We start from the raw sequence: 19,785 nt of genomic DNA, 5'->3' as shown, positions 1-19,785 counted from the left end.
ATTACAGCTGAACTATGATGGAACTTGAGAAACAAAAGGAAAACTCAGATATATTCCAAAGCTTCTATTTCTAGCTGAGTACACGCAATGATTCTGATGAACAGAAGTACCTATAAACATTATGCTTGAAATCAAACCCATCGTCTCTCTGTAAGGCAGGCAGGAAGGCCCACAGCAGGAACATTAAACTTTCTCACTCTCCAGCAATGACCGTGGATGATTAAGAGCCCAGTAAATCCTGCTGAGTGGGTTATTACACTATTTTCATTTTAAAAGAAAAATCAATATGCAGCATTTTCTCGAACAGGAAAATGCTCTGAAGCCCAGATTGATACTCATCTTCCTGCAAGTCTTCATAAAGTATTTCTGGATTTCTTGGACAGCGTGCAATTAACTTGCAGGGTGCAATTCATCACACCACACTGATGGGAAATTATAAATAGGAAATGGCACCGTGGGTCAGGTCCAGAAGCTGGACTGCAGTGGACACAGGATTTATGATTCCAGCCAGGACTGAGGAATGCAATCACTGCCTCCAAAGCCAACAGGACACCAGGGCCAGATCAGAATCTGGCTCAGGCAGTGCCCACAGCCAGAGTTATCTCCAACACAGACCAATAAAATCTGAAGTAACTAAGTAACCTGACAGCCACAAATAAAGCTTCCAGTCAATCTGCTCAATGCTTTCGCCAGAGGAAGGTACAATGATGTCTCCATTCTGCTGATCTTAGTCCTCTGATAACAAACCAAGCAAAAACCACTGAAAATTCATCAGGATTCCTGGAGCCCAAGAATCACCTATGAACACAGGGAAGTACTAATTCCCTGGTTTAGAGGAAGACCTCAGCAAGCTCCATAAAGATTACATTTCTCAAACAACCTAAAGAATAATTAAATGTTGTAGCTCCTGGCAGGAACAGTGATACAAAAGCAATAATATAAAACTATTATTTTTAAGCAACCACTGCTGTCAGGCATTTTTAAATCCAGGGTGCAGATTTTCTTTCTTCTCAGCTCTGTATTCTAGATTTCTTCCCTGATTACAAAAAAATGTTCACATTAATGACTTGAGTTCCCACCAGCAATATTAGTATTTAAATTTACCTGATGACATGATTACCCTTGGGAAATGATCTCTTTCCAAGCAGCACAGTAAGTACAGGAGCACAGAGAATGCCTGCATTTATACACCAAATGCTGTTCACATCAATACAAATTACATGTAATACCACAACACAAAAAACCATGAGCTTTTACCCAATTTAAACAAGGTCAATTTGTTCCCATACGTGCATGAGTATGAAAAAGAAGCCACTTAATGTAATCTTGACTTTTTTGTAAATGCAACAGGAGAAGAGCTGCATGAAATACCTCAGAGAAGCATTTCTTGAGTGACTCTGGGACCTTCCCATCAACCACATGCAGCATCTTCTCCATCTCTTCACGGACAACATAACTCCCAGATTCATTAGAGAAGAGGCTGAAAATATCTGAGGAAATAGAGATTTGTGTAAACATCTCATGGCAGTGACATTTTTCAAATTTAAAGTTTACAACTGGCTGAGAATGTCAAAGGCTATGCAACAACTAAACAACTAAAAATTTAGGTTGCTCCAGTTTCAATACAGGTCCACAAGGTTTAGGTCAAGATCTCCCTTTTCTTTTACCATTGTAATCAAAGGGAAAATGAGTGTTATCAAGTCAGATTAACAGAGAAGACAAAACAACAGAAGTCAGTAGGCAGATGCTTTTATTTGTTTTGAAAAATATCAATGCCATCCTCCTTCCTCTGCCCACATACAGAGAGCATCAGGCTTTCTGCAGGATCCCAACACTGACATTTCATGATGACTTAGCAAATATTTCATTTTGAATGAATATAGAAAACAAAAATGCACTTAATTAAAAAAAATACAGACAAAAATGTTTCCAAAAATCCTGTCTTTTATTGTAAAATGTGTGCTCATTTTACACTCACAGTCTTGTTGTTACTGTTTTAAGTTACATCACTTACATTTTGTTTTCTCCTCCTCTCTGCCTCTTGTAAGTAGAACTAATCCAACTATCAAGTTATTGAAGTGCAGCCCTTTGGATATTCCTCCAAATGAACAGTAGATAACCTAGAAGAATAAATTAGAGAAGTTAACCAAAAATAGAGAAGTTAACCAGAAACAGGGCAAACATGTCAGAAATAAGAAGAGCAGCTTGTACTGAGGCTCCATCTTATGTGGTTTTTAGGCTCATCACCTCACATTCAGCTAAACACACTTCAATTATTAATTCTGTTACACTTTTGTAGCTCTTCTGGTACCTATAAACAGCCTTTACTTAGGGAAACACAGGTACCAGTCATATAGAGCAATATAAAAATCCCATGTTAGAACCCTCCAGTGAAGACACTTCTCACTTGCTCATGGTGTTGTTTCCCCACACTTCTTTATCAGGGCTGAAATCTCCTCCAGGCTGAGCTCTGATAATCTCAAAGGCATCAAGGAGATGCAGCAGGAATCCCCAAGCCCAGGCAGGTAGCAGAGAGGGGAACTCCAGAGCCCTGTGAGTCACGACACCATCACAGGGGTGGTTTCCACCACATATCAAAATTAAGTCAGGACTGGGAGTGCCCAAACAAAACCAGTCCTGGGCCTGGCAAGGTTAGACCTGGCCAAGCCACACAGTGCTGTGGTGGCAAGAAGGTGATAAAGGAACACCTGACACAGAGTGGCTACACCAGATCTACTGCTGCTCCTGCAGACACCTCGACAGTGACCTGCAGAAATCCTCTCCTTGTCCACACGTCCATCTGTCCATCCATCCATCCATCCATCCATCCATCCCTTCAGATAACTAAAATCTGTCTGCAGGCAGGGCAATGTAAATCAATGTACAGCAGGCTTTAATTCTCCAGAAAACATCCTGCAGAACCTCACTTCCATCCCACAGCGTTACCCAAATTTAATTTCCACAGGGGGCCCAGACCAGCCTCTTCTGTTACTCCAACTTGAATCCATTTACGAATGCTTGAAGGGCTAAATTATTAAAGCTGAATTTGTGCTTTATTTGGACACAACAACTGCGCAGGCTTCAAGGCAGAGACTTGAATTCCACACTTTTTATGCCTAATCCTTCTGTCTTCACCAGATGCCTTCAAGGCTACACAGCCCATGTGGGCAATTTACCTTCATATTACACTGGACTCATTACTTCTTTAAAATATGCAGCTAAAATATCCACTCACTTCTGCTGAACTTTGTACATCTCAGCTGCGATATCAGATGAGCACCAAATATTACATTTATACATTATTTCAACACAACACAAGAATTGCTCATGAGATAAACAGAGAAAAGGAATTCTGTGGATAATATCCAAGGTATCAGTATTTAATATATGTAATTACAACCACGGGCAGCTGGCATTGCTTGGAGTTTAGCTGCTTAATCATTCCTTGGGAAGAGTTTATAAACACTGAGTAGTCACGTAACACATCAGTTTGCATTCCTAAGGAAGGAACTCCACATTTTTTCACATTGGTGTGGCACTTGGAAAACTCCTAACATGCACCATCAAAATGTGATGCAATTCTGTGTTTTCCAAAATTACTTAATGCTGTTGCAGCTTTACTTAAAACAGCCACACCCAGAGAGAATCACAGCGATTTACACTTCAGGATGTAAAATTTACTGTAAGTATATGGCACATAGTAATTTTTTTCATAAAATTTAAGCCTGACATGTTCTGTTGCATGGGCAACTGAAGAGTATAACAAGATTTAAAAACAAAAGCTGTGCTCATGCTTGCCACCACCTGACCAGCTTTCTTGCACTTTACCAACACAGACACATCTCTAAATTTCCTTTTATTAACATCTTCAACTCCATTTTCCCAAGAGATCCTCCCAAGAACATTATTGTCCTGAACATTTAAAAAACGTTTTGTGTGCAGGACAATCACACAAATTGTTCGACCCAAGTTCCACTGGTTTCAGTCCTGTTTTATGTCCTAGTTAAAACTCCTGTGTTTTTAATTTAATAAATTCCTGAAGGCCTCTCACTCCTCAGGTATGAAAAACCATTATTCACAACATGCAGAGCACCCAGCCCAGCAACCTGAGGCTCCAAATGATCGGTTTTAATGAGTGAAAGGCAGAAAACTCAGGGGTTTTAGCTGCCTAATGACTTTGCCTGCCTCTCCCAAACCTGAATCCAGGATTTACAAAGCATCCCTTGACTCAAATCCCAATTTTGGCCCAATTTACAGTTTTCAAGTTCACAGATTTGATACTGCACTGCCTGAGTATGAATGCTACGAGTACATCATAATTTGTACTCGAATTTTGAGATGAGTTCTGATGAGAAGCCATCAAAAACCAATTATGAGTCTTCCATTAATTTTATTTCACCACCTGGAAACCAAGAACTGCTCTATAACCATAACGAGTGTTGAAAGAGACAATCTGTGTCTTTAAGGACAGATTTTTTAAAAAAATAAAATAGAAACTAGCCAGCAGACATTTGAAGCCCCAGAATTTCTGTTTGTGACCAAATCAGTAATTTAATCCTTAATACTGACATAAAAGGGATATAAAAGTACAAGTTAACTCGTACCATAAAATTCTCAGTATGTTACACTATTTCAAACCAACCATGCATTGTGAAAGATACATTTTTTGTTTCATCTTAGGGGTCATCAACTCTCAAAGCATCCAGAAAACACTCAAAAATTAATACTGAAGACAGGCTTTAAACTCTAGGCAAATCAGGCCCCTCTTTTTCCACTGCAAATTTTCCTGCTAAGCCTTAAACACCCACATAAAAAGCAAACTGTTTACAGAAGTAAGTAGTATCATCCTCTTTGCCAACACTTAGGAAAAACAGGGGGAAAAAAAAAGAATGGAGAAAAGACTAAGCTTAGGAAAAGGAACTCTGGCAGAGTGTAAAACCTTCAGCAATGCACACTTCAGCACTCACATTATCTAAATAAAACTGGGAGCTTGCACGCTGCCTCTGAGGTCAACAGCTCTGAGCATGCCAAAAATAGAAGCTGTGACTAGAAATGACATGAAGCAAGAGATCATTTGAAAGGTCTGCCTAATCTTTGTCTCTCTACCAATAATATTTTCATATCTCTCTCAAGAAAGGGGTAACTTCATACAAGACAATAACTTTGTAAACATGCAGGCGTGCAGGTTGGTATTACTATTTTTTTTTAGACATATACACAGGGATATATGTTTATATCCATGTAATAAATTTTGATTCTGGCTATTTGTCAGTTCTTTTATACATTTGTTATGAACAAATTTATTTTTAAGAGCTCGTAAAGATTCATCTTCAGAAAATGAAGCAACAGTTACTGGAATCTCAGAGAAACCAACAGCAAGTGTTGTTGGAGTAAATAAAATCTGTTACAATGGTCTTGTTACAAATTCCCAATCTTTTAATTGCCCAACTTTCCATCTGGATATTCAGGTTTACTTCAAAGTCATCTACCAGGCATTAATAGGGTTGGGAGCAGTAGCTCAGCTCATGCTGATTCCATGAGCCAAGTCTGGAATATCATTTTCAGGCAGAGAAGGTGCACTGTGATGTTGCATAAAAAATGGGAGGCAATTCAATCAACTCCATAAACGTTTGTGTGTGCGCCATCCAGCTGCCCATTATCCACTGCATTTGGCTTCCCAGGAAAACAGCAAGTTCACAGCTCACCTCAGCAACTTTGGGAGGGACCCCATCACCGAGAACTTCCCTGATGAAGCACTGCTGGGTCATATAATAGGAGAGGCCACAAGTTCTCTTGAAAGCATCTTTGAGCCGCTTCAGTTCTATGTCTGTAACTGAGAACAGAGCAAAGAAAAGAAGATTTGGTCAATAAAGATGTTACAGAAAGGTAATAGCTTAAGGAATCTCCAAACCCTCCCCTCCTTACATTTACCTTTACAATAAAAAGAGATGAAGAAATTAAACGCGTGATTTCCCCTAAAGAGTGGGAAAATGGAACTGGAGAAAATGAGATCTAATAAACTACTCTTGCTTGAAAAGAGAGAAGGGAAGCAGACCTACAGTTACCATCAATGTGAACAACAGCTCACTGCCTAAGTTTTCTGACTACAATAGTGGATTGTAATTTGTTCTAAATTCAGCACCATTCTTGTCGCACAAAGGAAAATAAGGCAGCTTTATGATCAATTTTGCATTGCATGTAAGCCAGAGAAATTATCTGCAACCAGCAGTGGTGAATATTATTAAGAGCAGCTCCAACAGCATCTTTCAGGCAGTTTCATCTGTTAATCAGCCTGCTTTTCTAAATTAAAACAAAGAGAGTACTTCACCACCACTACAAGTTCATGAGACAGTGCAGTGAGGTGTGATTTAATAGGAATAAAATGTTGGACTACATGTAATTCTTCACCCAAGATTCCCTTGCACATCCAAAATCTGCTTGCCAGCTATACCTGTTCAAGCTTGTTCACAACTGTAAAGGTGGAAAATGTGATGACATCCCGCTCATCCTGGCCTGGGAGCTCCCTGGAAAGCAGTGCTGCCTTCAGATTTTACAAGCACAAAGCAACTTTCTAAGAAAGTGTTTAAGAAAGGAAGGACCTCGTGGAACAAAACAAGCCCTCTGTCTAAAGCCAAGCTGCAGGGAATGGCACACGATGCCCTGGAAGTTCCTGTGGGGTGCAGGAGGAGTATTTACCATGCAGAAGCCCCGAGAAATGATGCTGCACATGGGAGCTGTGTCACTGTATTTATAGCAAGGCATTTTCCTTACCCTGCTATCACACGCCAGACAGAAACAACACTGCCACGGCCAAAGACTTGTGGAGCTTCTTGTCAGCCAAAAAAACCCAGAGCACCTGAGGGCTTCATCCAGCACTCAGTAAAACTTCTACTTTTCAATTAATTCATTCATTCATCAAAAGCAAAAATCAATCCTTAGAAGTAAATCACATTAAAACATTTCTCCCTAATTTTAATCCGAGTCAACACCGAAACAGATCTTGGCTTCACTTAGCAATTGTGTGTGGAAACAGAAATTGGGTTATGTTTCCTCTCAAATTTTATTACAGATTCTAGGTACTTCTGGCCATAAAGAAAAAATTCAAAGTATCTAAGGGATAAACCTCAATTGTGACCCACACAGCACCAGAGCTATCAATTAGCACAGTGGTGATTATCATTATCACACATCTTGTTTTACTAAAACGAGCCTGCTTTAATTACATGGCAGAAGAATGTTGGTTTCATACTGTTACCTGGCTTACGAGGTTTTTAAATTCCATTATTTCATATTAACATCTACCCAGAGTCACTGTGTGCCTTTCCATGTGATGCTTTAATGAACACTCAGGGAGGAAATGAAGAGAAGTGCTTCACCTCCTCTCACCTCTAAGCACAACGTCACTACAGCAAATCTTCAGCCAGCAGGGACAATTCCCCACACTTAATGAGTGGTGGGATTGCTTGGGGAGCATGGATAGGAGAAGCTACTGGCTTTGTAATTTTGGCAAAGCAAAGCAAACAACCTGGATCCTAGACTAAATCAAGCAACAGTTCTTGGATGAAAATATTCTCATTTATTGCAGTTTTTAAATGCCTGCACACACACACATATTTTTAACAAAAATAGACTCTGTGTTCTGTTTTTTTCTCCCCCTCTGTTAATTTTTTGATCTCCTCACCATTTAATCCAATCTGGTTTGGGGTTATTTGGCAAAAGTTTCTATACAAACAAAGCATTTGCTAAGCTGATGCTTACAGCATCCATGACTGCCCAGTGTGCACCCCAGGCAGTGCTCAGGAGTAGGAAAATCCCATATAAATGTATTTCCCATAATCCATGGGAGTGATTGGAGTGCCAGTCAAGGTGAGGAGAAGGTTAGGCACAAGACTTGTCAAGCAATACTCCCAAGACTTTCAAAAAGAACCACACTATCAGTATATTTAACAGGCATGGTAAGTGGATGCTGCCAATCCATGTTACATTTCAAAAGCAAGTTATTATTGCCAGAGCCCACTCAGTATTATTGTTTGCAGGCAGAAACTACAAAAAAGGTCATGGAATAGCAGGAAAGGTAATTACTTCCATTCCTTCCCCAGGAGCCATTAAAATGACTGATGCTGGCCATTTAAAATCATCTGCAAAGCTTTGTAAAGATAAGTTCATTATACATTTAGATCCATGCACATGAAAGTACAACTGAAATGAGAAGAGCATAAATCAAAAATATTATCAATGTTTACTACGAGTCTGGAAGGCAAAATATTTGAATACAAAATCCCAACACGAAAGCACCAATTATTCAACAGAGATAGAACACGATAGCGTGTTGAGAGGAAATAAAACTAAGTCTTCAATTATTAAAGGAACATTTCTAGAAGCAATACATCTATTACTATAATAATATTAGAAATTGGAGCACTCACATCCCCAGAAGCTGCCTTTTTTCTCTCAATTCCACAAGCCCAACACAGGAAGCACCACAGAACACAGAGGCGTTTTTCATCCTGCCTTTAGACACCAGGGTAGTTGACAAACCTGCCTCCTACACTGACTGAAGTTCTTTCATTAGGAGTATTCACTTTTTCCAAAGGCACAGACTCCCCAAACACTTCCAGGAGCCAGATGTCTACGAACACCTCTGAGAAGAGCATTCACAAGCTGCTGTCATTAGACACACGAGACAGACACTACACTATGGGGCGCACCCTTGTTGTATTCACAGCCTGACAGGGAAAAACAGACACTGACAACTTCCCAGAATAAGCTCATGGTAGCAAACACAGCAAAAACCATCTTTGCATCCCACCTGCCAATAACAGGTGGCACAACCTCAATATTGCTGCAGGGAAAGTGACTCAATTGGAAATGCACATTTAATTCCTTACACCTTGAGACCACACAAGCGACCTTTTGACTGTAAGGTTGATTCAAGGTAACAAAACCAAGTTTCACTAATTAGATATTGTGTGATAATTCTTTAAAAAAAAAAAAAAAAAAAAAAAAAATCTATCTGCCCACTTCCAAAAACCACCAATGAAGCAAAGTCCCAGACTGTCACTGTGTCTATGTTAACTTTGCTAACACAAACCTCCTGTGCCACCTCAGCTGAAGGGTTTCCAGTAAAGCTGCAGACAGTTTAACAGGAGATTAGTGCTGCATCCAACTCTCCAGGGAATATTCCAGCTCCAGTTTGTTTAATAAAGTTTAAATGAAACCACGCAACCTCAGCTAAAAATGTCACCCAGCTTAAAGTAATTGTAACAAACCTTCAGCTCACCAGCTGCCGAGGGTATTTTTAGTTTCCTAGTGTTACTTAAACTTCAGGCTGTTTATATGGATGTACTACTCCACATTTTTGTTTTAATTCCCATCTATCCAGATAACAAAATGCACAGTGCCTTCCAAAACTGGCGCATGCTGGAAAGCAACCACCTGGTTCTGCTCTGCCTTTACTCCATGTATTTATCACCAAATCACCCTGGAGTCTGTCTTCCTTTTGGGCTGAAACTGTATCTGAAGCTCAGACTATGCAAGTCCAACTCTAGACTTAAACCTTGTTTTGCCACCCCTATAAAACTGTTCAAACCAAGCTGGAGGAAATCAACCCTTCCAGTGGAGCTTTGCAAGTTTTGCAGCCACATTCTCCATTCATTTTAGAATCTCTATTCGCTTGAGACACTTCTTTCTTTCCACATCCTACAGCTCTAATCCCACTCCCACCTTCTTGACTTTTATCTGGGAAGGTTCTAAAATACCCTGTGGGCAGTGTATGGTTTGGGCTATGGCACCACCTCTGTGCCCTCCGAAGATCACACTGAAAGGACAATTTTAGACAACAAAAACTGGGCAGCAAAATACCTGCCTCAGCAAAAGCTGCTCTGCTGTTACCAGGCTGCTAGTGAAAAATATTAAGAGTCATCATAAAAATATAACTTCATGACTAAATACACATAATATTGATATTTTTGCTCGTTCATGTCCTGTTTTGGAAAAAGAGAGAGAAGAAAATTGTTACATCAAAGCCAATTCCTCACTAAGCGAAGTACCTACACTGCACATTCTGTGATACTTCCTTAGAGGCTGCTGGATCTGAGCTAAGGTTTGCAAAAATTACCTCAATAAAGTGTTTTATTCAAATACCATAAGAAAGAACTTAAAATCTTCCTTAATTTTATATATATTTGATGATGTAACTATTGAATATAAGGAATACAAGAACTGCCACACACTACAGTCTCTGCTTAAAGGTTAAAAGAAGTGGCTGGACAGGCCTAGTGGAGTTATTACAATTTAAATAAAAATTATTATACACCTCACCTGTGATATATGCATCAAAAGCAAACACAATAAGTGTATTTTAAATTCCTATTTAATATTTATTTGCAAAGTCAGATCAGCCACATAAACACCTTCCCTTATAATGCTTTTCCCCCCATCCTTCAAAATTGAAGCACACTGATGTAAAATGCTGAGAAATACAGGATGAGACCCCAACCAGAGCTTTCCAAAGCAGCCACTTGTCTGATGGAGCAAAGGTGAAGAATAAAAGCATTTGAACTCTTAACACTGCCTGAGACACGCAGGCAAGAGACACTTAACCTCTCCATGTCTTCTCTCAGCACTAAAACGGATATAAATTCCAGCCTGCATCAGACAGATGTGTGATAAATGAGCTAAGGTATTGTATAAAACCACTACAAGCTACTACTGAAATGCTGATTTAATCAGTGAAAAGGGCAGAATTCCAAGTGTTTAACTGAAGGAAGGTGGAATTAATCTGTCCTGGCTACTATAAACTGACCAATTAACATCAGGTAGAACTAATTGGACACGGAAACACCTCCAGAATCACAAAAGCTCCACACAAATCATCACTGCCATTAGGAGGAGTAGCAGTAACCACAACCAAAAAGCCGATTTCTGTCTCAAAAGCCTGAAATACTTCATTTGACTGCATGAAAAGAAAGGATTTATTCTGGTTCACAGGTTCCCAGCACAAAACCCAGACCAGCCCAACCAAGGCAGAAAACCACAATGTATCGACATCGCTGAAAGTCAAAACAGGAACAAAGTATTGCATACACAGGAAAAGAAAACACAGGATAAAGAGGTCAGTCAAGGTGAAGGGTCAAGAATCTTTCGAGCTCATCTGACTGAAGTACTGGTATTTTCCCCCAGAAATGGAAGCATCAAAATGCCCCTAATACTCTCCAAACACACCCCCAAAATCTGAATTTCTAATGTCACTACTGAATGAAAAGCAGCTTGCTAAGTCAGTGTCTTAAAAAACAAAATCCCACCAGCCCTGCACATCACAAGTACACAAAGCAAGCAGTAATTTGCAACTATCAGCATAACATTGCATTTATTCTTTACTAAAAATAACCAAATTTGAATTCTAATAAAACTAACAACTTGCTCATCCTTCAGAAAGCAAGAAAAAAAATCACCTGTCTCACATTCTTCCTCACTTCCAGCTCACGTTTTCATAATTCTAATATTTTGATTTTTAAGTGACAGTTTTAGAGGTTCAATATCAAACTCGCAGGGCATATAATTCTCTAACCAGACAATTATCTTCCCTGTAATCACTTGCTCAATATTTCCCTTAGGAATCTTCATCCTAGTTATACATGGAAATTTTATTACTTTTTTCATTAGTCTTTATTGTGACTTAATGGCTGTGGTTATGAAGTTGTCAAGAACCAAAGCAATTACTAAAAAGCTTCAAAGAGGTAAAATGTGCAAGTGAAAGTAAAGCGTGTTTGGGAACAACCCCAAATTGGAGGAACCAACTGCAAAACACAATTGAGATAAATGAACCAGCTATGACTAAAAAGTCAACCTCCACACCCACACACTCCTGCTAAAAAGGAATCCACTTGGGAATATTTTGGGAGAAAACACAGACAAAAAATTCCTGCCTTCCCTAATGGAAAAATGAATTCTCTCTTAAGGAATCTTTTGTAACTGGAATATCAGAAATTCAGTTGACAAAGGGCACCTCCATAAAGGCTTCATAGTCTTTAACATATTTACCAATAACAAGAATTAGAGGATAACAACACCACGGTTTGGGTATTTTTAAAAAAATGGAATTATTCAATCCAGCTGTATTTTTTCCTCCCACCTATTCTTTGCTTTTGGTAGCAGTGGCTCATCCTGTGCATAAAGCTTTCCCTGGTTCTATCAGACCTTCCCCTAATGCATATCAAAGGTTTAACATCTCTGTGCAGGGAGTGGAAGGAGATTTAGTCATTACAATAGGATTTGCCAATTTTCTGTAACACGAATACTTAGCATTTAGTGATGCTTTTAATCTTCAAAGAGCTTACTCCTCACAGTCCCCATCCCCAAAAGAATGCCAGCATTCCCAGCCTGTTTTATCCCCCTCTATCTCCATCAGGGCACGTTGCTGTTTGGATTAACTCTCCCAGTAAGCTCAGTGTGGAGAGGAACTGGTACATAACAGCCAGTGGGGGGGGGGAAAGGGGGGGAAGAAAAAAAAAAATAACAACAGTGAAATAATCCTCCCACCATCTGAGCTTGGAAATCTTATTGGCTATATTTTAGATCCTCAGGAATTAAAGGAGCTCCCTGGTCCAACCCTGTGAGCCACGGGATAAAAAGAACCTGAAAAGAACCTGAAAAGTCACAAAACTTTGCAGATCAGCAAAATCAAATTTACCATTTTTACAACTGCAAATTTAAGCAGAATCAACTGCGATATTAGGGACAAAAGTGGTTCCTGTTATCAAGTAAAGAACTGGTAAACTCATTCTCCAGGAGCAATTTGCAGCCATGGTTCATCCCAGGATGTCACCTTTTCCACCCATGGCCCCTGTCCTCTGCTGGCTGGGAAAAGGCGGACAAGTTTTAAAGAGCACAAACCATCCTGAGCAGCAGTACTGAGAACCCTGAACTCCCCTCCAAAATACAACATGGACTAAAAAATAATCAGGAGTCTGGGATGCCCATCTTCACCTGAGTTCCTCATCTTTTCCTTCCTTAACTTGCTTTCCCCTTCCACTGCTATTTTCCTCTGATGCACCTTCATAGTTGTGGTTTGTCCATGATTTCCCAGGTGAATGTTTCAGCCCTCAATCTTTTCAGCGTTTAGAATTAATATTTAGTCCTGTTTAGATTAGAAACTAAACTGTTTTTCTGAGCTGTCCCTTCCTTAATTTTCCTGGCAAATACACTGAAAGTTTGTATTGTTATAGGTGAGCAGAGCAGCTTCTGTCACAACTCAAAAAAGCTGCTTCTGCTTTATTACCACCATGAAAATCATCTAGACATTTATGCTTGTTAAGATTCACAAAATTACAATATATAACTCGTTTCCATGAAATAAACACCCTGTTAAAATGAAAGGCAAGTGCCAACTATGTAAATGCAAACACCACATAAGGACTGGGCTACAAAATAAATTGTAATGTAACAAATATTTCATATCCTGTCTCCCAAGAGTGCCAAACATACTAAATGCAGCTGTAATATGAATTTTCTTTAAATAAAAAATAGAGTCTAAGCCTGAAAGTTAAACACAAGCTACAACTTCTACATAGGAAGGCAGAGTTTCCTACCACCTTCAGTGAGGATGAGAGGCAAGGAAGAAGCTCTAATTTGGGATTGCTGGTATATTTTGATCAAATATTCACTCCAGTCTTGGCCTCTGGCAGCTAGAAGAGCCAACTCTAGTAAAGCACAGTACTTACATACTATGACACGAATAATAAAAGATTCAGATAATATTTATACATTGCTACATCTTAATTTCTAAAGTCAGAGGAAAAACATGACTCACTTGCAAGTCAAGTGTTCTGGCACAAACACTCCACGTGTGTGTATTCATATGGCCAACAAAAGGCTCTCTGCTTCCAGCCTTCCTATTCCCAACTCTTGGGGACACATCTGTCTAAAATATAATCTCAAACTCAGATGTAAAGGGAATATTTTAGTGTCAGGTCCCAAATTTCTGTCTCCTGTCACACAGTTACAAACACGTAATGAAAAGTTTGCTACACGACCTGTGAATGGCTGAAAAATACCAGCAGAATCACAAATACAGACACTGGACTAGTGAGTGAAGAAATAAAATAAAAACCACCATGTGCTTAGTTCTGAGACCCCATTACATGTTTGGTAGAACACCAAGAACTGAATCAGAGCTTTATTTTCTAACAGACAATAGCAAACAACTAGCATTATTATTATTTCCAAACTCCATTTCCACTGCTGCATCTCCTGTTAAGAGAATCCTCAATTAACATCCTAGGATTCGTATTTAGGATTATCCTGAAAGATGCCATACTAGTTTTACATTATAGAATTTCTCACTGAAGATATTCAGCATTAGATGTACATTATTCCGAAGGCCCTCCATTGGGAAGGATGAAACAGCATATTTAGATCCACCCTGGAACAGCTGCATGGGAAAGCAGCTCCAAGTCATTCCAGTGCCACTGAGCAGCTCGGATGGATGGGATGACTCCAATTCCAGAGATTCATATGAACACACTGCCCATTGTTCCACAGAAACAGAAAAGGCACCAGAACGACTTTACACCAAAGAGCCCCAGTGCCCTGAATGGAGGCAGCAGCTGGAACCTCTCCCTGAATCCCTGAAGAGACTCACAAGATATCCTCAAGGACATTACAGTCTCTATTAGCAGCAGTACATTTACATAATAAATTATGAACATTCTGTGAGTCTATATTTATCAAATATTTTCTATTCTGCTTTTTAACCTCTATCCCTGTAACACTCTGGCCTCTGCAGATATTTATCCCGTGTTCTGCACTGGAATTAGTGCATGTTGTGGTTCCTTCCTCCTCTGCCCTATCAACATTGCAATCTACTCATTATTTAAAGAATAACATTCGTTCTCACAACACATTTACACCACAATTCTTTATCCAAGGTGATCAGAAGACAATGCTAAATTGCAGGCAACAAAAAAACTGGGGAATTTATTAATGGCAAAAAGATCAATTATAATTCTTTAGGCAAAGACAAATCATGTTGTCAGCTGCAGGATTGGAAAACAGGGACCAAAACGTTCTCACATTACCACTGATAACAACCTTCCCTAAGATCCTGGCAAAACACAGACCAGGTTGCCTGACTGCACCAACTGCTCATTTGTCCTAAAGCACTGCACTGCTGCTTCAGTGCAAATCCACTTTTTCAATTTTTAAACTAAAATCCAGGATTTAACTTATCACATCACGAGGGAAAACGTGCTAGAAATCTTCACAAGACTAGGAAATTTCCAGAGTAAGATTTGTGTTCTGGATAACACCTAACAGCTAGAAATGGGGATTGAAAAGAACTGCTTCTTCAGCCCAAAATACATTCATGATGCCACATTCAAGTTCATTTTTAGAACAAATTCAATCTGCAAAACTCAAGTTCTCATAATTACTATCCCAATACTTTCAGTTCTTTTTCCCCACATCCACAGACTTATTCATTCTGGTACTTCCTGTTCTGTTTAGGGCTCTGTGTTTCTTACACTTTTTTATTTCATTCAAGGTCTCTGAATTTTAAAAGAACAAATTTTGCAAACTAATGGAGCAAAATTAATTATGTGAAACAATTCCAGCATCTGAAGGGAAAGACCCTTCATCAGGAACCGTAGTGGTAGCAATGGGTTCACACTGGAAGAGGGCAAGCTTAGATCAGAGAGAAATTCCTGTTAAAATATTTCAGCTCAGGAGAGTGTCACAAACCCTGAGCACTGCCATTATCATCATATATGAGATAAGGAACATCCATTCAAAACACAAAAGAAACATCAGCATCCATTCTATACTAAATACTTAACATGAAATTAAACTGTGAGTAGATGACAACTGAAAGACCAGCTAACAAAAAGATAGCTACGATGTGAATAAAATCACTGGTTTTGAGGAAAAATTCCAAAAGGCTTGCAGTAGATTTTATTTTGAAAGGATGAAGCCTACATTTTTATACAGAATGCAATTATCTCTTATTTTGGCCCGGTGACATTGCCTCTCATAGCTTGTGGGCCCAATTCAGATTCTAAACTAAGTGAAACAGCTTCAAAGGATTTGGACATTAAAAAAAAAAAAATCATCAAAATAAGTGTTAGAGATTCCTTTTGCCTTTGTAGCTGCTGGTTGGAAGCTCTGGCTCCGAGCAGCTCCCACTGCCTGGCCCTGCGGCTGCAGAGCCTGACCAGAAGGAAGTCAGATCTCTTTTTACAGTACAGACTGTCTCAGTGACTATTTAAAACCACTCTAAAAGTCAGAACTGCAGTGTCTGACAAAGCCAGACATTATTTCTGCTCATCCCATCACAGTTTGTCCAGTGCTTCCCATCACGAGGGAGGGGTGGCCCTGCTGGTTCCAAGAGCATCCCTGTCTCAGGAACTCTGGTTTGCAGAGAACTCCTCCTTGGTGGGCACATGAACCTGTGCAGTTTATTAACACCACCATTAATACCTTGTTTTGCCCCAAACACACCCCATGGAAAGCACAGGTTGCCTCCAAATCACATTTCCATGAGATGAGAGAGGCTTGTCCTGGGTTGTGACACGTTGAAAGGAGAAGGAAAGGGAGGATTTGAACACCCTGGAGATCAGGGCATGTCACTCGATCTGCCAAGTCACCCTACCTGTGACAGCTGATCACTCCAGGGGAGGCAATGATTCAGTGAGGAACTGTTTCAGGGCTTGCACCAGTCCTGCATTAAGTAACATTTATACAGTGGGAAATAAACCCTGGTCATTACAAACTGCCTGATTATCCCTTGTCCAAACCTTTCTCAGCCACAGCCTCTTTTACACCACCAAATAAGGGCCTTGTAGCAAATGTCACCAGATTTTTATAAGAACAATGGTTTAATAGTTGTTAAACTATTGGATTATTTAACCAAGAATCTCACATCTCTAGAACTTAGGCACATGTCAGAAAAACACTAAAATAATTAAGGAATTTTCTTTAATTGACATTCTAATGAATGAATTAATGGGCTACATAGAAAAATTCTGATTGATAACTTGCATCAGTTTTTAAGCAGATTTGGTGAGCTACTACAAAACCCACATGCAGACACATTTTGTGCCAAACCAAGATCTGAACTCAGTTTATAGCCATTAAAAATCAGAAATACAGAAGGGCTTTTACACCAGTTTAATAAAACAGCATTTCAAAGCCATGCACTTTCCAAACACGCCCCACCTGTAGGGACCATGTCAGCCCTGCTCAACTGTAAACACAACCTCATAAAAACCCCACCTCTCAGAGGTGTTAAAATTCATTATGTAAAAAAGAAATGCCAACTACTATTACACAGCCCAGCTGAAAACACTAAAGCTACACAGCCTATGAGATATGGAGTCATCACTAACAAAAGGTAAGGTGTCCCTGAAGAAATCACAAAAGAAAATGTGCATTAGGATTTTGCCACTCTTTTTAGGCAAGCAGGGAATTTTATTCCAGTAAGTGCTAGCAATAATCCAGCATTCAAAAGTTTGGTGAATTAGGCCCTTTCAAACTCTTAGGCAGAATCTACCTTAATGGATTTTTCTTCTACATTCATCTTTGCCCAAAGGCTTCATTGTCTCATTATGTAAATGACCTTTTCATATGAAAATTAAATGTTAAAGATGCTTTTTTGTAGTTCTTCAATACTGCAAATATCACATGGACATTCACAATAATTCAGACTAAGTATAACTTACAGAAAAAGCACCTGCTTCAAGGAATGGAACAAATTAAGAAATAACTTGGTTTTAAATGCCTAAAAATTGAAAGTCTTAATTAGAATTAACCCACGGAACTTTCTTGTCTATACAGAAACTCAAACTAGGAAAGCATCAGGCAAAGAAGAGCCCTAAAGGAGGCCTGTAGGAGGCCCTAAAAACCCCAACTGGGCAGTTCTGGTTTACATCAGGCTTGGAAATAACTAAAGTCAGTGGACAGAAACAATTCTGCTATTTGAAAATGCAACACTTGTCCTACCCCTCCTCCATCAGTCTTCTGTAAGCTCACAGCATTTGAAACTTCTTCTTGGACCAAAACAGAGCAGGATTATTTTAGTAATAGTTAACAACTAAGTCATACAGATGTCCTAAGAGCTCAAGACTCATTAGACCTCCTTGTATACCAAATGATTTATATCAATGTACGAATTCACAACCTAACCAAGATACACTCAATTTTCAGAAGATAGTGACACTTTTTGAATGACAGATATTAGTAACATCTGGGTTTTTAAATACAGACAAATCCTAAGCAGTCCTACCTCAAGGCAGGAGTCATACAATAATCTTAATTTACAGAATTCAATAGACACTTCATGCCTCACCTCATCACACTACTTCTTAATGCTATGTTCTTTTTCATTCTCACAAGGCTTGTTATCCCTTCAGAGGCCCATTTTTTGAATCTGATTTCATTTTCTTGAGTACTAAAGAACTGAATGCCTTACTTATTTTATGAAAGGAGACAGTGGGCCGAGTTCCCTTGAGCAGAGGAAAGGGGTGAGGGTTGTTGTACTCATTCCTGCCATAGTGCCAGCAGCCAGAAAGCCTGAGACTGTTGTAAGTCAAGTAAACAGTATTCAAAGTAGCCCACTCTTATTTTTTTTTCTTTCACATTTCATTAGAGATGCTTCATCTCACTCTGAACAACTTCCTAGTTTCTATTTCTGTCTTTCCCCCCCCCCGCCCTCCCGGTAAGACACTGTCAGGTAGATTTAGGACTTCATCAAAACAAGGCTTTCCAAAATTCAAGATGAACAGAAATATTTTATAGAATTTATCAGGTTGGAAAGTATCTCAGGAGGTCACTTGGTTCACCCTTGTGCTTGAAACTAGGTCAAGGCTGAATTCAAACCAGCTTCCGGAGGGTTTTGTCTAGGCAGAGCTTGGAAACCTCTAAGGATGAAAGTTCAACAACTTTCTCCAGGCATGTATATTAAAAAAAAAAAAACCAAAAGGAAAAAAAAAAAGGCCTGCTGTTACAGGAGTAAAAACTAGAAACTGATTAGAAACCATGAAAATAACTGATGTCATTGATTAAAATACAAGAAATAAAGCTCAGTTTTATGACCCATGAGATATATAGGCATATAATCTATAATCCAAATAAATGTTTTGAGGACTCAGTTTTAGTCTACATCAAGGTAAGAAAATGTATTACACACAGAATAGCCTGATAGTGGTCTTTTCACTTATATCAAGATATTTAACACTCAAAATAAGGATTTGTTCAGCTTATCCTGTGACCTCCAGCCCCATGGCTGGAATGATATCTATTTAAACTCCCCTGGCAGCTTTCCTGACTGCTTTGATTGGAATCTCCAGTAACACGCTGACAGGACAAAACTGCAGCTAATATTGTGAGCCTGCTCATATTTAGAGACATGATTCACCTGAGAAGTGAGAAACCAGAGAATTCCCAACACTTACTGAATCATAATTCAACTTTTTGAGGGTTTTTGCCTTTAAGATGATCAACTTCTTCTTATTTATGGAACACCTACATTCTTAAATCCTCTTTTCTCAGACTTGCATCACTCTCTGCACATCCAGCATTTGAGCAATCACCAAGTTTCTACTGTGCTTGGGAACCATCTAAGAATTACTAAAAACCTACTAAAAGGATGCAATCATCTCCCACAGAACCACAGCACACCCAGAAGCCCAAGCAGGTGGCAATATTTACCCCTAATTTTTAAGTTTTCAACTGGCATTTCGTAAAGAGCCTCTAAAGACCACAAAAGGTATCTCAGGAAAGGAAAGTTACCGT

General features: G+C 39.3%; 1 protein-coding gene across 2 annotated transcripts in view; it reads right to left on the bottom strand.

Annotated features, from left to right (window-relative positions):
- The window catches only part of USP32 (ubiquitin specific peptidase 32), a 62,462-nt gene that overhangs the window by 37,036 nt on the left and 5,641 nt on the right, over nt 1–19,785 (bottom strand). For both annotated transcript variants that reach the window (XM_039562861.1, XM_039562862.1), the window contains exons 2-4: nt 5,706–5,833; nt 2,015–2,120; nt 1,372–1,490 (exon numbers count right to left, since the gene is read on the bottom strand). In XM_039562861.1, coding sequence (XP_039418795.1) covers nt 1,372–1,490; nt 2,015–2,120; nt 5,706–5,833 — 353 coding nt within the window. The remainder of the gene's footprint in view (nt 1–1,371; nt 1,491–2,014; nt 2,121–5,705; nt 5,834–19,785) is intronic.

The sequence above is a fragment of the Corvus cornix genome, chromosome 19, assembly GCF_000738735.6.
Source record: "Corvus cornix cornix isolate S_Up_H32 chromosome 19, ASM73873v5, whole genome shotgun sequence".
Lineage (NCBI taxonomy): Eukaryota > Metazoa > Chordata > Aves > Passeriformes > Corvidae > Corvus > Corvus cornix.
Note: the sequence above shows the minus strand (reverse complement) of the source record. Positions and strands in the feature narration are given on the sequence as shown.